The 20,796-nt window shown below is 45.5% G+C and overlaps 1 protein-coding gene across 1 annotated transcript in view; it reads left to right on the top strand.

The window, feature by feature from the left end:
* The window catches only part of ATP6V0A4 (ATPase H+ transporting V0 subunit a4), a 66,301-nt gene that overhangs the window by 31,493 nt on the left and 14,012 nt on the right, over positions 1 to 20,796 (top strand). The window contains exons 12-17 of the mRNA XM_058442432.1: positions 2,100 to 2,116; positions 3,238 to 3,331; positions 8,653 to 8,771; positions 9,791 to 10,007; positions 14,006 to 14,107; positions 20,154 to 20,282. Of these exons, the coding sequence (XP_058298415.1) occupies positions 2,100 to 2,116; positions 3,238 to 3,331; positions 8,653 to 8,771; positions 9,791 to 10,007; positions 14,006 to 14,107; positions 20,154 to 20,282 (678 nt within the window). The remainder of the gene's footprint in view (positions 1 to 2,099; positions 2,117 to 3,237; positions 3,332 to 8,652; positions 8,772 to 9,790; positions 10,008 to 14,005; positions 14,108 to 20,153; positions 20,283 to 20,796) is intronic.

Below are 20,796 nucleotides of genomic sequence, written 5' to 3'. Positions count from 1 at the left end.
CAGCCTTGGCAATAGAGCAAGACCCCGTCTCAAACGAACAAACAAACACATTCATTCATACACTTAGTTCTGCTCTTTAGATTTAAACTCATAAGTATTGAGATGAGTTTTATTTTTTATTTATTTTTTATTTTGAGGTGGAGTCTCGTTCTGTGGCCCAAGCTGGAGTGCAATGGTGCGATTTTGGCTCACTGCAACTTCTGCCTCCCGGGTTCTAGCGATTCTCCTGCCTCAGCCTCCCAAGTAGCTGGGATTACAGGCGTGCACTACCACGCCCAGTGAATTTTTATATTTTTAGTAGAGACGAGGTTTCACCATGTTGGCCAGGCTGGTCTTGAACTCCTGACCTCAGGTGATCCACCTGCCTCGGCCTCCCAAAGTGATGGGATTATAGGCATGAGCCACCGTGCCCGGCTGAGATGAGTTTTGAAACTTGTTCAATCTGCATAATTTCACCAGACTACCAACATGAAATTCCATTTCCCATGGAGTATGATTGTGAAAGGCCCGAGTTAGCTGTCTTGTTACCGCTCTGCAGACATGGGTATGAATGCTGTTCTCTTATGCACCTGCAAATGTCTTCTTGCCCAATTCAAGACTCTTTGGTCTTGAATTGGAGCAATGCTCAGCCATATGTGAAGGGTCAGGAGTATAAGGCAGAACCTCATTATCACTGTGGCAGAAGAAAACGACAGCTGAAGTACACAGTGAGCTGATTTTGGTCGCCAGCTGTGACCTGCTTCTTTTTTTTTTTTTTTTTGAGAGAGTTTCGCTCTGTCACCCAGGCTGGAGTGCATTGGCACAATCTCAGCTCACTGCAAGCTCCGCCTCCCGGGTTCATGCCATTCTCCTGCCTCAGCCTCCTGAGTAGCTGGGACCACAGGCGCCCACCACCACGCCTGGCTAATTTTTTTGTATTTTTAGTAGAGACGGGGTTTCACCGTGTTAGCCAGGATGGTCTCGATCTCCTGACCTCGTGATCCGCCCGCCTTGGCCTCCCAAAGTGCTGGGATTACAGGCGTGAGCCACTGTGCCCAGCCAGGACCTGCTTCCTTGATGGTTCAAAGACCACTGAAAACATTCCTGTAGTCACTGGAGTTGGGCGTATTGACTCAACAAGGGAAATGGTGCATCATTGGGAAAACCATCTCTATTAAGAGGGTATTAGAAAGGGCTTAGGGGATTTAGCCTTTGTTAGGATATGGGGATGTTGGGTCATTTTTGTGGTTTGGACCATGTCCTTCTTTTTGCCTGTATCGAGGTATGATTGTGGAATGATCTTGTTTTTTCTCGCTCTATCGTAGTCACCAGGTGGCCTTGCCTGATTTTGCTGTTCTGTGAAGTTGTTTATGCTCAGCAGGGGACACGATGGCTTAGCTATGGGTGCCAGGCCAGTTCCTTCCTGTCAGGGGTGACTTTTCCCTTTATGAACACACAAACACTTCTCTGCTATGGAAATCCAGCCATTTGCACTGAGTCATGCCATTAGGATGGGGGTCACGTCTGGGCGAGTGAGTCACGGTCAGCTGCTGCCACTGCATATTGAGGGCCAGGACAGTAGGCCAGGCTTCTCGATTCTCTCAGCTGCTACCTAAGGCCCCCAGCACCTCACTGCAGAAGGGAGGGAGTGTATTTCTGGGCAGTCTGTCAAGACTGTCTGCTGTCTGTTCTTCATCATTTCGTTATTTTAAAATTTAATTTAATTTTGTTTATTTTATTTTTTTGTAGATGGAGTCTTGCTCTGTTGCCCAGGCTGGAGTGCAGAGGTGCAATCTTGGCTCACTGCAACCTCTGCCTCCTGGTTTCAAGTAATTCTCCTGCCACAGCCTCCCGAGTAGATGGGACTACAGGCATGTGCCACTGTGCCCAGCTAATTTTTGTATTTTTAGTAGAGACAGGGTTTCGCCATGTTGGCCAGGCTGGTCTTGAACTCCTGATCTCAAGTGATTCACTCACCTCAGCATCCCAAAGTGCTGGGATTATAAGCGTGAGCCACCACGCCAGGCCTGTTCCTCATCATTGCAAATGCTCATTCCTTGGGCCCTTCCACAGATGCAGGTTCTTAAAAAAAATTAACTCAACATTCTCATCCCCTTAAGGCTTGCAGAGACAGAGAGTAAGAAATTTCTGGGCCGGGCACTGTGGCTCACACCAAATCCCAGCATGTTGGGAGGCCAAGGCAGGCGGATCAGTTGAGGTCAGGAGTTCAAGACCAGCCTGACCAACATGGTGAAACCCCATCTCTACTAAAAATACAAAAATTAGTTGGGCATGGTGCTGCATGTAATCCCAGCTACTCGGGAGGCTGAGGCAGGAGAATTGCTTGAACCTGGGGGGCGGGGGTGGCGGAGGTTGCAGTAAGCCAAGATCGTGCCATTGCACTCCAGCCTGGGCAACGAGAATGAAACGCCATCTCAAAAAAAAAAAAAAAAATGAAATTTCTTCCCATTGACATCCATTCTTCTGGGTGAAAAGGGGACACAGATTTAAAGACATACAATGGGCTACATGGTTTTAGAGTTAAGTCTCATAGCAGTTGAGGTGTATATGTAAAAAACAATCCATCCTTCAGAAGCAGCCCCAGTGTTCCCTCGGGAGACTTCCCAAGCGTATCCCTGGGCTGGAGTTTCTTTCCTGTGTGCTCCCAGCATCCCTGCCTTCTACCTCATTTCTGATGTGGTACAAATCCTGATTTCCCTTCCTTTTCCTTCCCTTTCCCTTTCCCTTTCCCCTTCCCCTTCTGTCCCCTCTCCCCCTTCTCCCTTTTTTTTTCCTTTCAACAGAGTCTCACTCTGTTGCCCAGGCTGGAGTGCAGTGGTACCATCATGGCTTACTGCAGCCTTGACCTCCCAGGCTCAAGGCAGTCCTCCTGCCTCAGCCTCCCAAGTAGCTGGAACTAAAGGCATGTGCCACCACAACCAGCTGGTCTCAAACTCCTAGGCTTAAGGGATCCTCCCACCTCAGGCTCCCAAAGTGCTGGGATTATGAACGTAAGCCACGGTTCCTGGCCCTGATTTTCTTTACTATAGCACATCAGGCTGAGATCTCTTCGGAAACTCAGATTGTAGCCTCAGTGTTTAGGACGATACTTGATGTGTAGTAGATATCGAATCAACCAAAGTGATGAATTGCACCAGTAGTTGGGCTTTGATGGGCAGGTTCATGACTGGTGGTACTATAGTATTTTGTCTGCCCCGGTTGATCATTGTTTGTTTTTCTCCCTTTCTCCCTCTAAAGTACTCATGTAATGGAGGAAAATCCATATCTGCAGCTGGACCCAGCCATACCAGGAGTGTATTTTGGAAATCCATACCCATTTGGGATTGATCCGGTAATAATGTCTTCTTGGGTTCAATATTTATTATGTGAACTGTCTTGTGGAGGAGAGGAAAAGGCCAACAAAGCCTGTCAGATCGACAAACTTGTGTTGAGATAAAATAACTTCTGCTGACGTTTTGGTGACACACAGAGCCAGAGTCAAGTAAATGTTCTATCTACACCTTCTACCCAGCCCCATTTTCCATACAGTTCCCCAAGCATCTACCTCTTTCTCCATCAGTCATATCCCTGGTGGTTAATGATTGCTTCTTTAAAAGGCACTTGGTTTCCTGGGGAGTATGCATATTCCATAAGCTATTTAGCATCCTAATCAAGTTTAAGTTCCCTGCTTTGTATTTTCTTGCAATGGGAAACATTTCCCTTTTTTCTAAAAAAGTGTGGATTTGCTTTTATGTTTGCTTTGTTTTACTGCATAGAATTGATGCTTTTTAAAAAAGGTATTTGCTTCATTTTATTTGTTTGTTATATCTATCTCAGTCAGCTAGATTTGAGCTAAGCAAAACGATACTTCCTCGCAGCCTGTAGATATAAAGGGGTTTTGAGGAGATATAACACATGCCCCTTCATGTAAAGCCGTTTATTTCTATTGGCCCAGTGCATGCTGCCACCAGGTGGCGGCCTTGTGCTCCAAATGAGCGTGAGTAGTCTAAAACCGAACCTGGCAAATGCTGTCTGTGTTTCTTCTAAGCTCTTTCTTTATGGGAGAGAACCTGAGACCTCAGTTTTCGTCGCTGACAACTAGGAGTAAATAGTACTAGCCCTAAAATTGATTCTCCAGTCTCTCCCATCTCACGGGTCACCTCCTCTTAAGTTTTCCTGGGTCATCCCGCTATCGCCCGCCTCCCTGCCCTTATAAAAACATACCTTTTGCCCAGGATTTGTTTATACTTGCCACACAGGGACACTTGCATTCTAAGTTTTATCAAAAGTGGTAAAGTCCTTGAAAGCTGGTTTGTAAGTTGCAAAGTGCTAAAAACTGATTTGAATTTTTGTGGCCGCAAGACGTTGTCCTTGGTCAAAGGAATTTCATGTTTAGTAAGCAGGTGGAGAAAGAATCTAGATGGGGATGATCTTAGGGTCTGATTGATCTTCCTTTGTTTGGAATCTCATTGCTCTGATGGTCTCGTCTCTCCCCGCCACAGCCTACAGTTAATTCATCAGCAAATCCTGCCTGTCCATTTCTGCTCCTGAAACAGAGTGGAGCTACAGTATTTCACATTGCAGAACTGAGTGATCCTGAGTTTCTACTCTGATGCAATTTTGTCATCTGCCCACAAGTTAGAAAAGAAAGAAAATATGTCAGGGTGAAAGAGAATGTGGGATATTGAAAATAATGAAATCTGTTCCCAGTAACATTTAGAATTTTGAAAATCTCTGGTCTTTTTATCCTAAAATAATACATATATATGATTTTTAAAAATCTATACCACACAAAATATTATATAAAGAAAAGCAGGAGTTGGCCAGGTGTGGTGGCTCATGCCTGTAATCCCAGCACTTTGGGAGGTTGAGGCGGGTGGATCACTTGAGGTCAGGAGTTCGAGACCAGCCTGGCCAACATGATGAAACCTTGTCTCCACTGAAAATACAGAAATTAGCTGGGCATGGTGGCACACGCCAGTAGTCCCAGCTACTTGGGAGGTTGAGGCAGGGGAATTGCTTTAACCTGGGAGGTGGAGGTTGCAGTGAGCTGAGATCATGCCACTGCACTCCAGCCTAGGCAATCAGAGTGAGAGCCCATCTCAAAAAAAAAAAAAAAAAGTAAAAATACCAAAATTAGCTGGGCATGGTAGCATATGCCTGTGATCCCAGCTACTCAGGAGGCTGAGGCAGGAAAAGTACTTGAATCTGGGAAGCAGAGGTTGCGGTAAGCTGAGATCACACCACTGCACTCTAGCTTGGATGATACAGAGAGACTCTTCTCAAAAAAAAAGAAAAGCAGGAGTTGCTTTTCCTACCTCTCCAATTCCTGCAGTCCTGTTCCTCAGAGATAACCACTTTAACAGAACATGTCTCTATTAGTCCATTTTCATGCTGGTGATAAAGACATCCCTGAGACTGGGTAATTTATAAAGAAAAAGATCGTGTGGGGAGGCCACACAATCATGGTGGAAGGTGAAAGGCACATCTTACATGGCGGCAGGCAAGAGAGAGAATGAGAGCCAAGTGAAAGGGGTTTCCCCTTATAAAACCGTCAGATCTCATGAGACTTATGCACTCCCACGAGAACAGTATGGAAGAAACCACCCCCATGATTCAATGATCTCTCACCAGCTTCCTCCCACAGCACGTGGGAATTATGGGAGTACAATTCAAGATGAAATTTGGGTGGGACACAACCAAACCATATCAATGTCTGTGCCTGTGTTAGTTTGTATCATATATACATATATATAAATAAGGGCTTACTTTTTACATAACACGAATTTCTACAGTGCATTTACTGACTGCGTTTGACATCTGTTTGTGAATCAAATCACAAAATATTTGGTCTTCATCACAGCCTGGGCTCGTAACGCAGGAATCAGACTGCCTGTGTTTAAATCTTTGCTTTTCTATTTACTTGCTCTGTGAGTTTGAGCATGTTAACATCTCTATGTCTGTTTCTTCGCCTATAAAATGCATATAATAACAGCCCTAGGCCGGGCGTGATGGCTCACACCTGTAATCCCAGCACTTTGGGAGGCCAAGGCGTGTGGATCATTTGAGGTCAGGAGTTTGACACCAGCCTGGCCAACATGGTGAAACCCCATCTCTACTAAAAATACAAAATTAGCTGGGCATAGTGGTGGGTGCCTGTAATCCCAGCTACTTGGGAGGCTGAGGCAGGAGAACTGCTTGAACCCGGGACACAGAGGTTGCAGTGAGCTGAGATTGCACCATTGCACTCCAGCCTGAGCAACAGAGCGAGTCTCTGTCTCAAAAAAATAAAAATAAAAATAAACACCAGCCCTAACTCCTAGGGTTGCTCAGCAAATGAAATTATGTTTACATGTAAAATCGCCAGAACAGAGTCTGATGCACAAACGTGGTAAATGCTCCTTGAATATTAGTTCCTCTTATGTTATTTCTTCCTAGGTATGTAAGTAACTTAATCTTCCTGAGGTTATGATAAATCACCTTATCTGTAAAATGAGAATAACTATATCTCATAGAGTTTTCAGTAGAACTAAATGAGATAGACACATCTAAATTGCTTAGTATGTGCTTGGTACTTAACTATTAACATTTTAAAATTTTCTTTTTATTTATTAATTTATTTAGAGACAGGGTCTTGCTCTCTTGCCCAGGCTGTAATGTAGTGGCATGATCATGGCTCACTGCAGCCTCGCCCTCCTGGGCTCAATCTCCCTGCTTCAGCCTTCCAAGCAGCTGGGACTATAGGCACGTGCCATGCCATGCTGGGCTAATTTTTGTTTGTTTGTTTGTTTGTTTGTTTGTTTGTTTTGAGATGGAGTTTCACTTTTGTTGCCGAGGCTGGAGTGCAATGGTGCGATCTTGGCTCGCCGCAACCTCCGCCTCCTGGGTTCAAGTGATTCTTCTGCCTCAGCCTCCCGAGTAGCTGGGATTACAGGCATGAGCCACCATGCCATGCTAATTTTTTAAAAAAGTTTTTGTAGAGACGGGGTCTCACTTTGTTACCAGGCTGGTCTTAAACTCCTGACCTCAAGGGATCTTGCCATCTTAGCCTCCCAAAGTGGTAGGATTACAAGCGTGAGCCACTGCACCTGGCCAACATTTTTAATGTGTCAGATTTGGCTGAGTCTAAAGTGTACTAGCAGACCTGCCCTCACTGCACTGAGTGTGCCTGTGGGAACTGTCCAACCAGGCGGGCAAGGGGAATGCCGAGGGCTGGGGCAGGCCTGGTGCCACTTAGATGCCAAGGCCCATATGAGGGTAGAGGAGGCATCTCTGGGGTCTGGGCACCTGTTATTGGAGTCCCTTCTCCCCACTTCCCAGCAGCTGCCTCCTCAGTGGGTGCCCCTCTCGCGTGGCTCAGGACATTGCAAAGGAAGGATCAGTGCAAATTAGCACCTGACTGTGTGAGTACGTGTGTGTGTGTGTGTGTGTGTGATGGAGGGAGCGAGATGATTGTGTTTGAGGTTGTGTCTGGTTGGATGTTGGCCCCTTAACAGAAGCAAAGAAGTTTGGAGGAGGAAGTCATTTAACAGAAAAGGTGAGAAAGTCATTGTGCCCTTGTCACCTTTGACATGTCCCAGAGCAAACCTGAAAACAATTTGGGATGTACCTCAAGTATAGGTGGGGACAGGGGAAGGAGCAAGGACTTGGAATCCTTTCCACAGAGTGGGAGTGGAGACCATGGGGCTGCCGAGATTTAAATGGGGAAGACAAATATTAGTGACTCTGGTCCTTAGCCCAGCGTGAGACCCTAACTAACCCCTCCACCCACCTGCCCCTACACGACCACCCAGTGTGCTTTCTCCTCATGTCAGTATCATCAATATCGTTTGGGGCAGGACGGGTACACATGATCCCCACCTGGCAGTGCTGTTTAAAACAGGGGCCATGTAGAAGGCAGGGACTGTACCTTACTCATCGTGCTTTCAAAGATTGGCTACAGGAAAGGCTTCTCGAGAAGGGCCTGGGGAAATGCTTTGTAATGCGAAGCACTACAGACTTTCAGAGTAAGAGGTGGTGTTATTAAAAAGGATTGGATACATTCACGGGCCAATGAGCTATAGGCCGTGATTAAGGAAACTGAGGCAAATTCGAGATCTTGCCATAATGGCTCAGATTAGCTTTCCTCTTTTTTTTTTTTTTTTTTTTTTTGAGACGGAGTCTTGCTCTTTTGCCCAGGCTGGAGTACAATGGCGCGATCTCGGCTCACTGCAACCTCCACCTTCCAGATTCAAGAGGTTCTCCTGCCTCAGCCTCCTGAGTAGTTGGGATTACAGGCACCCACCACCATGCCCAGCTGATTTTTGTATTTTGGTGTAGAGACAGGGTTTCACCTTGTTAACCAGGCTGGTCTCGAACTCCTGACCTCAAGTGATCCACCTGCCTCGGCCTCCCTGATTATCTTTTCACGTAGGATTTTTCTCCCCTGTTTTCTTCCAGCAATTTGATAATAGCATTAATGATCCTGTTACTTTTGTCATTAAAGTTGCATTTATAAAGGGTTTCATCCTTTTTTCCTTTTTGGACTCTAAAATGTATGCATTGAGCTGGACTGAAATATGAAAGTGCAGGTCCCAGAGTGGTTTGCTCAGGGAAAGTTGTGCTGTAGCCCTCAACTCCAGTAGAACTTCTAAGACTCTCTCACTTGGTTTTTTTGTCCCATTTCCTATCCAGATTTGGAACTTGGCTTCAAACAAACTCACATTTCTGAACTCGTATAAAATGAAGATGTCAGTGATCCTGGGAATTGTCCAGATGGTTTTCGGTGTCATCCTCAGCCTTTTCAATCACATGTAAGTTTCCTGATGTGCTCTCTGCCTGCTCTCTCTGATCACACTGATGATGAATGGTGACAGAGCCACTGGTTTGGGACCTGCATCTCTCTGTGCAAGTTTTCTTCCTATGAGGGGTACTTCCTTGGGCATCTGGGCTTAAGCCAAGACAAGCTGGTTGGCTGGAAATGGCAGCACCTCCGTTTCTCCTGAGCAGAGTCTCTCCAAGGTAAGTGCTCCTCTGGCCCGAGAAATATTTGAGGGTTCAAAAAAAGACTGGAGGCCAGGTGCGGTGTCTCACACCTGTAATCCCAGCACTTTGGAAGGCTGATGGGTGGATCACCTGAGGTCAGGAGTTCAAGACCAGCCTGGCCAACATGGTGACACCCCATCTCTACTAAAAATACAAAAATTAGCCAGGCATAGTGGCGGGCACCTGTAATCCCAGCTACTTAGGAGGCTGGAGCAGGAGAATCCCTTGGACCTGGAGGCAGAGGTTGCAGTGAGCCGAGATTGCATCACTGCACTCCAGCCTGGGTGACAGAGTAAGACTCCATCTCAAAAAAAAAGAAACCATTCTTAACTTCCAGGCTGTACAGAATCAGATGATAGTCTCCATTGGCCTGTGGGCCTCACTTTGCAGACCCCTATCTTAGAGCATTCTTAGGAAAAAACTTCCAAGTCCCCATTATGTATCTTCTTGCCTTTAAATGTGCAACTGTGAGCTAGGTCTGCATGTGAAGCTGTGGTCAGATCACCACCCTCTCTGTGTGGGCATGACCTTTGCTTTAGATGTTACTTCTAGACCGTGGTTCTCTCTAACTCTTGTGCAAAAGCACTTTCCAGTATTTCCTTTTAATTTTCTTTTCTATGCATCCATACAGGATTGCTGTTTGCTGGGGGGTGTGGGGCGCCGTTATTTGCCAGTAGTGCAAAAAAAAAGATAGAACATTTTGTGCTTTTGTGCTTTGAGAGAATAATTAAGTCCTAATGTTCCCTTGATGTTCTGTCTTGTGTATGTGTGTGTTTTCCACCCCCAGATACTTCAGAAGAACTCTCAACATCATTCTGCAATTTATCCCTGAGATGATTTTTATCCTGTGTCTGTTTGGATACCTGGTTTTCATGATCATTTTCAAATGGTGCTGCTTTGACGTCCATGTGTCTCAGCACGCCCCCAGCATCCTCATCCACTTCATCAACATGTTTCTGTTTAACTACAGTGACTCTTCCAATGCACCCCTCTACAAACATCAGGTATTTCTGCTTTTTTTAAATTCTTCTTTTATTTACTTGATTATGTCAAATTTCTCTCCTACTCTTTTTTTTTTTTTTTTTTTTTTTTCTGAGAAGGAGTCTTGCTCTGTCACCCAGGCTGGAGTGCAGTGGTGCGATCTTGACTCACTGCAACCTCCACCTCCTGGGTTAAAACGATTTTCCTGCCTCAGCCTCCTGAGTAGCTGGGACTACAGGTGCATGCCACCACGTCTGGCTAATTTTTGTATTTTCAGTAGAGACAGGGTTTCACCACGTTGGCCAGGCTGCTCTCAAACTCCTGACCTCAAGCGATCCACCTGCCTTGGCCTCGCAAAATGCTGGGATTACAGGTGTGAGCCACCGCACCCGGCCTCTCTCCTACTCTTGAGTGTTGCAAAGAGTAGTTATTTGTAAAACTGAGCCATCTTGGCATCCAGTGGAGGGCATTAAATCCTTTACATTTCAAAAGGGTCTTATTAAATGAAGGTGCAAGCACTGAGGGCTATGGTGTGGCTCCAACCACTCTTGTTGGGGTAATACGTGAGAGGGATAATTGCAGAGGGATTGAAGATTGTCTTGTACATTGGCTATGAAGAAAGAAAAAAAATAACCCTTCAAATTGATAGGCTTGCAACTGCAGAATGTTCTATATGGCACCTTAATACTTAATAATCTTTTATTCAAAGAGTGAACTCTAGCTAAATTAACAAGAATAGTAATTGAAATAGAATCAAGAAGAGAAAGCCCTGTATTCACATGGATAGACAGTTTCTGGAAAACCACGAATCAAACTCATGCTCTTCTGTGAGCTTCCGAAGCTGGCGGGAGCTGCTGTTTTTCCTTTGTTGCTCCTCTTCCAGAGACAGTTCATCCCAACCATTGCACTTTATTGCCACTCTGATTTCTTCCAGCCTCATTATCAACTTACTATTTTATTTTTTTATTATTATTTTTTATTTTTGGAGATGGAGCCCCACTCTGTCACCCAGGCTGGAGTGCAGTGGCACAACCTTGGCTCACTGCGACCTCCGCCTCCTGGGTTCAAGTGATTCTCCTGCCTCAGCCTCCCAAGTAGCTGGGATTACAGGCACCTGCCACCAGGCCCGGCTAATTTTTGCATTTTTAGTAGAGATGGGGTTTCACCATGTTGGTCAGGCTGGTCTTGAACCCCTGACCACAAGTAATCCATCCACCTCAGCCTCCCAAAGTGCTGGGATTACAGGTGTGAGCCACCACGCCTGGCCAATATTTTATTTTTAAAAGGTATACAAATCCTATTGGAGCTGAATATAAAAATAACTCAGTGAGTAATTCTTTGATAACACAAATAACAGTAGCTTTTTCCCTTGGCCTCTCCCAGTGATTAACCTGATCATATTATCTGAGGCTAGATTTTCACTAAAAAAGACCCATTTCTATAGGTCCTGATTCCTCTGGATGAAGCCCTGTGACTAGTTACACAAGGCCACCTGCCCTTCAGTGCAGAGGTTGTCTGTTGGTGATTGCGCCCATCAGATGTTGTAGTTAATGTCATGCTTCTACAGTCACGCCCCTTCTTATGAGTTCGATTCCTAGTTGTGTTCTCTTTCCGTACCCAAGCATCAATAAGAAAAAGAAAAGCCTGGGCATAGTGGCTCACACCTGTAATCCCAGCACTTTGGGAGGCAAAGGCAGGCAGATCACCTGAGGTCAGGAGTTCAAGACCAGTCTGCCCAACATGGTGAAACACCATCTCTACTAAAAATACAAAAAATTAGCTAAGCATGGTGGCGGGTGCCTATAATCCCAGCTACTCAGGAGACTGAGGCAGGAGAATTGCTTGAACCTGGTAGGCAGAGGTTGCAGTGAGCCAAGATCGCGCCACTGCCTTCCAGCCTGGGCAACAAGAGTGAAACTCTGTCTCAAAAAAAAGAAGAAGAAGAAGGAGGAGGAGAAGAAGAAAAAATGTCTTGTAATCAGGTTTTCATAAGGAATGAGTGTAGATAAGAATCAGAAACAGGTGCATTACCATTGGGCACCATTTTGTTATCATAGATGGTAACCATGAGCCATCCCCAGAATGTTGACATGAACTGAATGTATTTTGAAGGTTCATTTACTCAGTGCTGGATCTAAACAAACATTTATTTGGATTTCCCAAATAACTCTTCTGTTTTAAGGCAGAGAACTCAGATTCACCAAAATAGTTCGTGTGCTAACTGCTTTCATTAAGACTGAAGTCCTCACTTAGTCTGGAATAAGCACTGAGCATTGCACAGTGAGTGTGTGGCTTATCCAACTTTTTTCCATTCAAAAGCATTATCTGGAGTTGGTTGGTTTTCCCACACCCTAGTGTGAAGATTAATTGTCTTGATACAGTTTGAAGTTTTCATAACCTCATTTTGGGGTTATGCAGCTGGAAGAGGCAATACAAGTTAATAAAGTCCCTTCCCAACATTGTCCTGGCTGTCTTTGAATATCAAAGGATAGCTACACGCACACACACACACACACACACACACACACACACACACACACACATCCTGTTGCTTTGTATGTCATCGGGGGAAAATCCTGTTGCGTAAAAATGGACAAAGGGCCATGAGACAGCATTGTGTGCAGATACTAGGATGGATAAGTTCAGCCTGGGTTCACATAGTCTCCCTTCCTCTTTTGGACATTTAAAAGTAGAGTGAGGCCAGGCGCAGTGGCTCACGCCAGTAACCCCAGCACTTTGGAAGGCTGAGGCGAGTGGATCACGAGGTCAGGAGATCGAGACCATCCTGGTTAACATGGTGAAACCCCGTCTCTACTAAAAATACAAAAAATTAGCCGGGTGTGGTGGCACGTGCCGGTTGTCCCAGCTATTTGGGAGTCTGAGGCAGGCAAATCGCTTGAACCCAGGAGGCAGAGGTTGCAGTGAGCCGAGGTGGCGCCACTGCACTCCAGCCTAGGCAACAGAGCGAGAGTCCATCTCAAAAAAAAAAAAAAGTGGAGTGAGGATGGAAGATGGAACAGATAAAGTGTTCCCTCTATTATCAGGGTGAATCTTGTTACAATTGGGATAATAAATTGTCTCCTGGCATTTACTGCAACCTTGGTCAGAATGCTTGGAGAAACGTGAAGGCTCAAGAAATGTTTTTCTGTTTCCTTTGAGCACCATGCTCTCAATCCTTCTCAGCAGCCCTGACTGAGCCTTCTGAGGCTGGCTGGTTCTTTTGAGCATAGCAGCTATGAGTCACTCCTCTAAACTGGTCACTGGGGTGTGTATAAGAAAGGAGGCAGGGGCGTGAGGATGTGAAAGGTGATCTGGAGCAGGAATATAACAGGGACTCCTCCAGGGTTTCAGCAGAGGCCTGAAGACCGCAGCTGCCTCACTCCAAAGGGAAGGCGAGAGAGACCGAGAGTGAGTTCAAAGTGGGTAACCCAGAGCCTGTTGAGTGGCTCGCCCACACTGAAGGGATGAAAGTCGGGTAGTGATGGTGAGGAACTTCTTTTTTCTTTTTTAAGAGACAGGAGCAAGAGAGCTCAGATAATTATCTAGGACTCAAAATATAAAATTACCGGTTGAATAATGTCTGTGACTTAAAGTGACCCAAGGACTTTTGAGTACCACCGAGTGACTGGTAAAGTCATGAGGCCTGCCATAGTTTTCATCCAGACCCAGGTGAAAACGACACCCATGGGACAGAGTTGAAGACAAGGGGTGCCTTTATAATGTTTCATGCATACTTCTTGTTTAAAAGATTGGTTACATATGGTACAAGGGGCTACTCAGAATAAGGAATACATAGAGTTTCCAGTGTCTACCCTATGTCGAACATTTGGAAACACTGGACAGATATTTCTCTATCTGCAAGGGGAATATTCCAGATGTGAAGGTGAATGGATTCATTGAAATGCTTTAGATCTCTCAAAATAAAGTGCTAGTGAAGTGGCCTATAGTGGTGATTTTCATCACTCAAAGTGTGCTGTTCTGTCAGTGAAAATGACGAGATCTCGCCATTTTGGTCTTGCAGCAAGAAGTCCAAAGTTTCTTTGTGGTTATGGCTTTGATCTCTGTGCCCTGGATGCTTCTGATTAAGCCGTTTATTCTTAGAGCCAGTCATCGGAAATCCCAGGTAAGGGCTGTTTGTTTCAGTTCACCCTACTTTGCATAGGAGTGTGGGTTTCTGGAAAGATAAATCTTGGGTTTAGAGAGAATTGTCCTGGGCTGCCAGGGCCGGAAGAATGGTGTTGAGGAACTGACTCGCTCTGAGTATGTTTCGTTCTATGGAGCTAGACTTTTCCACTGGGCTGTCTTATTTCCAGCAAGACGTTCTATTAAGGGCAAACATGTTTAAACCTTATGTCTTGGCCGGGCGCGGTGGCCCACACCTGTAATCCTAGCACTTTGGGAGGCCGAGGCGGGTGGATCACCTGAGGTCGGGAGTTTGAGACCAGCCTGGCTAACATGGCGAAACCCCATCTCTACTAAAAACACCAAAATTAGCCAGGCATGGTGGTGGGTACCTATAATCCCAACTACTTGGGAGGCTGAGGCAGGAGAATCACTTGAACCCAGGGTGGTGGGGGAGATTGCAGTGAGCCGAGATCACACTACTTCACTCTAGCCTGGGTGAAAGGGCGAAACACCGTCTCAAAAAAATAAATAAATAAAATAAACCTTATGTCTGGCAGACTTTGTTCAGGGTGTATGTGTGCTGAGTCTCGTGGTAGTTAATGATTTAGAAGGGTCTGAATGTGGTTGTTTTATTAGTTATAGATAATATTTTATTATAATTTTACTTTTAAAACAAATATTAAAAGCTTTTTTTCATTAATATTCTAAAGTTGTGAGACTTTATTATGTTACAGATTGTGTCAGGGAATCAGAAGAGTAAACAAATTCAATTATGTCAGTTTTTGTTTGTTTGTGATTTTTCCCCTGTTGCCAAATACCAGGTTCAGCCCACTTTCTCTTTTTGTCTAAACTGCCCCTGAGCCTCAGATGTACTCAGGGGGTGAAGCAGAGTTTAATATCAGCCTGAACCAAATAGGATTTAGGAAGATTAACCTTCCAGAGGACATCAGCATCTAACACTGACACACAAACGATTTGAGATGGTCGTTCTCTGCTTTCCTCTATTAGTGCAAAAGATTAAGTGGAATGTGCTGAGACCGTGTATGTTTTAAATGGTTGTAGATGTGTTCAGATTAAATTCTATTTTTCTAAAATCTTTGTTGGAGATTGACCTGGACAGGCAGCAGAGTCAGGGACCTAGACATGACGAGACTGGAGTTCAGGAAGTTTGTCCCTATATGACACTCTGTTTCTCTGTCACCTGCCTCTCCTCCCACTGTCTCCTTATGCCAGTCTGAACTCGTTCCAAAGCTTAGCTGAAACGTAATCTATATGAGGTATTCATAAAGAGGAAGACAAAGCAAGGAAGACTTGGTTATTCTTTGGTTAACTGGTGGGAGAGCAAGGTGGTTGAGGGTTGTTGAGGTGGGTGCTTGTCCAGACAGGTGACCAGGTATTTCAAAGAGGGTGGCAAATACCTGTTTGGAGAAGTAGATGCAAGTTTTTTTTGTTTTGTTTTTTCTAGAGACAAGGTCTCTCTCTGTCTCTGAGGCCAGAGTGCAGTGGCTATTCACCGGCACAATCATAGCTCACTGCAGCCTCCGACTCCTGGGCTCAAGCCATCCTCCTACCTCAGCCTCCCAAGTAACAGGCATGCCCCCCTGCCTGGCTCAGCTTTTTTTTTTTTTTTTTTTTGAGATGGTATCTCATTATGCTGCCCAGGCTGCTCTCAAACTCATGGCCTCAAGTGATTGTAATTTTTTTTTTTCTAGGAACTAAATCTGTCCATAAGCCAAGAGCCAGGTTACTGCAGGCTCTCCTGAGTTCCAGGACTGTAAAATAATAGCTTGTCTTGCTCTTTGTACCACATAAGCTCTTTAAACAGTTGCTGATCTCAAAGTGGTAGATTTCTCCTTTGTGCCACCAGATGACTTAAACAAAGGGAAGGAGGGGTAGAGGGTTTTCCTAGTCTGCCTTCATGGATGATAGCTCTGAAACTGACTGGTAACGGGAGCTCCTGAAGACGGCGTGGAGGCCTGTTCCCTTGGTCCTTGGGATGCACGGCTGTCGGTTGTTTCCCCAGGCGGCTGCTTAGGGTCCTTTTTGTGTTGGAAACATTACCACCTCCATTCAAGAGATGGTCCTATAATGGCATTATTTGCCCCTTCTCCACCTCTCCTTCATGAAATCCTACAGACCTAATACATAAACAATTTGTTTTGACGGACTTCAGGTGATATGAACAGGGGTCCTGTCTATTAGCCTTTCCTACAACCTGGGTCCCGCAGAATGTGGCCTGGGAACCCCTCCACTAGAGGACCGCCTGTGGCATAGCCTTGGTGACATGCCCCGTGGGCAGCCAGTGAGTACACATCTCCTTCTGAGAGCCCTTGTAGCCAGCCACCAGGCCCCCCACGTTCTGTTTCCCCTTCCGACTTGCTGCTATGAACCCAGGTTCCCCCATACTCCCACTTCAGGTCACAGTGAAATAACTGTGTGTTTCTATTTAAAATCTTCGGCCGGGCACAGTGGCTCATGCCTGTAATCCCAGCACTTTGGGAGGCCGAGGCGGGCGGATCACGAGGTCAGGAGATCGAGACCATCCTGGCTAACACGGTGAAACCCCGTCTCTACTAAAAATACAAAAAATTAGCCAGGCATGGTAGCGGGCGCCTGTAGTCCCAGCTACTCGGGAGGCTGAGGCAGGAGAATGGCGTGAGCCCGGGAGACGGAGCTTGCAGCGAGCCGAGATTGCGCCACTGCACTCCAGCCCGAGCGACAGAACGAGACTGTCTCAAAAAAAAAAAAAAAAATCTTCATCTCAACATGTGCGTTTTTTATGGTAAATGTTATTGAAACATGTAACATACAGACAAGTGCATGAATAACGAGGCACCAATCCATGAAGTATCACAGCATGAACACGTTCATGTCACCAGCACTCAAATCGAGAAACTGGTCATCCTTAGAACCTGAGACTCCTGACCAGGCACAGTGGCTCATGCCAGTAATCCCAGCACTCTGGGAGGCTGAGGCAGGTGGATTGCCTGAGGTCAGGAGTTCAAGACCAGCCTGGCCAACATGGTGAAACCCCATCTCTACTAAAAATACAAAAATTAGCCGGTGTGGTGGTGGGTGCCTTATAATCCCAGCTACTCGGAAGGCTGAAGCAGGAGAATCGCTTGAACCTGAGAGGTGGAGATGGCAGTGAGCTGAGATCGCCGCCATTGCACTCCAGCTTGGGCGACAAGAGTGAGACTCTGTCTCAAAAAAAAAAAAAGTTTTTTGTGCCTTCTTCCTGTCACTCTTACCCCAAGAGCAAACATTGTGTGCTGACCTCCAGGACTGTCAGTTCATTTTGCCTCTTCTTGAACTGCATTTAAATGAAATCATCCAGAATGTCTTCTTTGGGATCTGTCTTCTCTCATCCAACATTGCAGTGTTAGTAATTACAAATGGTGATACTATAAACATCCTTGTATATATCTCTTGGCACATGAATTTTTATTTATTTTATGTATGTATTTTTAAATAGGGTCTTGCTCTGTTGCCCAGATTGGAGTGTAGTGGTGGGATCATAGCTGACTCACCTCCTGGGCCCAAGCAATCCTCCCACCTCAGCCTCCTGAGTAGCTGGGACTGCAGGCCTGCACCACAATGCCCAGCTATTTTTTAATTTTTTTGGTAGAGATGAGGTCTTGCTATGCTGCCCAGGCTGGTCTTGAACTCCTGAGATCAAGTGATCCTCCTGCCTTTGCCTCCCAAAGTGCTGGGAATATAAATGTGAGTCACTGTGCCCAGGCACATGTGTTTTTAGAAGGTTGCCAGTAGCTAATTTACAACGATTGCTGTACGTTTTATTTCATACGCCACCCAGCTTAAGCATTGTGAGATTTTAGTAAGAGGACTGCAAGTAAGTATCTGGAAGGAAGATAGTCACTAGGATTCACAAGTCCAATATCACACTTCTACAAAATTATTAATGTTCATTTTAACGAATTCAAGAATAATGAGCAGAAAAGGGTAGAGTTTAGGGTTGGAAATGGAGAAACCATAATATATCTCTCCTTTGATATTTTCTTCTGTAAGTTGAAGGAGAGAGAAAATAGGATTTCGAGATGACAAATATAAAGTTAACTTGAGCCACACCCCTCCCCATGGGATAAAGAACCACAAGGTCTTGGGGAAAGGCTAACCTAGAAGCTGGCTCTTGGCACCTGGCACCCTGGACTCTTGTCTAGATGGACCTGAGCCCACTTCTGGGTCCTACAGAGGCCTTGTTCCTCAGTCTCCTGAGGGCAGACCAGGCCACTGGCATGGACACCCCAAGTCCCTGGGTGGCCAAGGGGCAGCTGTTTGTAGGGAATGGGAGTAGAACTTAGACATTTTGGGTCAGGGTGTCTGTGTGCACATACAAGGCCCTCATGATATAGGATGAAGCCAGAGGTGAAAAAAAGAGGGCTCCCTGGTCCAGGGCCAGCTCCCATGCTGCCATGGCATGGCGTGAATTCTGAATTTCAACACAGCCTTCCCAGTTTTTACAAAGATTTATTTTTTAAGCTAGAACCCCTACACACACACTTTTTTTTTTTTTTTTTTTTTTTGAGGCAGAGTCTTGCTTGGTCACCCAGGCCAGAGCGCAAACACTGCTCACTTCAGCCTCAACATCCCAGGCTCAAGAGATCCTCCTGCCCTAGCCTCCTATGTAGTTGTGACAGGTGCTCCCTCAGCCAGGCTAAATTTTTTTTTTTTTTTTGAGAGATGTGATCTCACTTTGTTGCCCATGCTGATCTTGAACTCCTAGGCTCAAACATGGAACATATTTTATTTAGAAATTTGTTGGCTTGATGTATAACTTTTAAATATTTCAACATACAGCATGTTGGCATGTAAACTACTATCTTTGCTGTTGCCCAGAGCCCTGCAAATGTTAAGTGCAGGCCTGCTAAAGAAAGGAGGGCCCTGGCCGGGTGCGGTGGCTCACGCCTGTAATCCTAGCACTTTGGGAGGCCAAGGCAGGTGGATCGCCTGAGGTCAGGAGTTCGAGATCAGCCTGGCCAACATGGCGAAACCCCGTCTCTATTAAAAATACAAAAATTAGCTGGGCGTGATGGTGGGTGCCTATAATCCTGGGTACTCAGGAGAGCTGAGGCTGGAGAATCTCTTGAACTGGGGGGACAGAGGTTGCAGTGAACCGAGATTGTACCACTTCACTCCAGCGTGGGCAAAGGAGCAAAATTCCTTCTAGAAAGAAAGAAAGAAAGAAAGAAAGAAAGAAAAGAAAGAAAGAAAGAAAGAAAGAAAGAAAGAAAGAAAGAAAGAAAGAAAAGAAAGAAAGAAAGAAAGATCCAGACACGTTGATGCCTAATTTACAATACCCCTCCCATGAAATTATTCTAGAAAAACTTTGGACATGGGACATTAAGCTTCATGGTGACTTGAAAGAAATATACCATTCACACTTAGGGGTAAAACCAGACCAAGTTGAATGGTGACTATGCCTAGATTTTTTTTTCCTTGAATTTTTCCTAAGCTGTTTTTATAGTTAATTTCAGAAGGTTACATGGAAGGTACAACTGATGATTTATGACCATGTGTATTTCTTTTAACAATGGAAAGGCACTTTTGTACTTGCATTGCTTTACTATCAAGACTATAATTTGGCACATTCTGGAGCATCGTGGAGAAAAAGCACATGCACTGGAGTCAGGCAGCTGGGTTTGAATTATGGCTCTGCCACTTACCAGCCTTGCCAGCTGTATGGCTTGGGCACATATCTTTCTTTCTTTCTTTCTTTTTTTTTTGAGACAGTCTCACTCTGTCCCCCATGCTGGAGTGCAGTGGCACAATCTTGGCCCACTGCAAGCTCCGCCTCCCGGGCACATTTCTTAACCTTTCTGTGCTGCAGCTTACTTCTCTAGAAAATAGGGTGATAATTGTGCTTATATAAAATGGTTGTTGTGAGGGCTTAATGAGATAGTGTAGTGTTTAGAACAGTGTCTGGTACACAGGTAGTATTTGAGGAGAGCCTTTATTTATATTTATATGTGTTAGAATGCTCAGGGTGAGTTGAGTGCATTCCTCATTTCCCTGCTTGTTGTCAGCTGCAGGCATCCAGGATCCAAGAAGATGCCACTGAGAACACTGAAGGTCACAGCTCCAGCCCTTCCCGTGGTTCTGGCCAGAGGACTTCTGCAGATACCCATGGGGCTCTGGATGATCATGGAGAAGAGGTACCTGGGACAAGAGCCCCTTAGGAAGACTCCCCAGTTTATACAGATTCTAGAATGGAAATAGGCAGTAGAGCTGGGTGGGTCTGGAGGGCCCCATGGGGCAGTAGCCCTGTCACTGCTGAGTCCTGGGAAGGGGACCTACTAGCTAGTCTAAGAGGATCAGAACAGCTATTTAGCAACCAATCCGGGCACATGTTAATACTTCTAGTCCAAGTACTGCTGCATCTGTATGTGTCAGGTGAATATCAGCTGCAGATCTAGTGACATAGAAGGTCCTGTGTGTCACTGAGGCCTCCTTGGCTCAGCACCATGCCCCTATAATCTCTCTTTTTTGTTTGTTTTTGAGATAGAGTCTCACTCTGTTGCCCAGGCTGGAGTGAGCCAATTTCGGCTCACTGCAACCTCCGCCTCCCAGGCTCAAGTGATTTCCCCCGCCTCAGCCTTCCTCATAGCTGGGATTACAGGCACCCGCCACTGCACCCACTTAATTTTTGTGTTTTTAGTAGAGATGGGG

Source organism: Hylobates moloch, unplaced genomic scaffold (genome assembly GCF_009828535.3).
Source record: "Hylobates moloch isolate HMO894 unplaced genomic scaffold, HMol_V3 SCAFFOLD_1, whole genome shotgun sequence".
NCBI lineage: Eukaryota > Metazoa > Chordata > Mammalia > Primates > Hylobatidae > Hylobates > Hylobates moloch.
The sequence above is the reverse complement of the archived record's forward strand: the minus strand, read 5'-3'. Positions and strand labels throughout refer to the sequence as shown.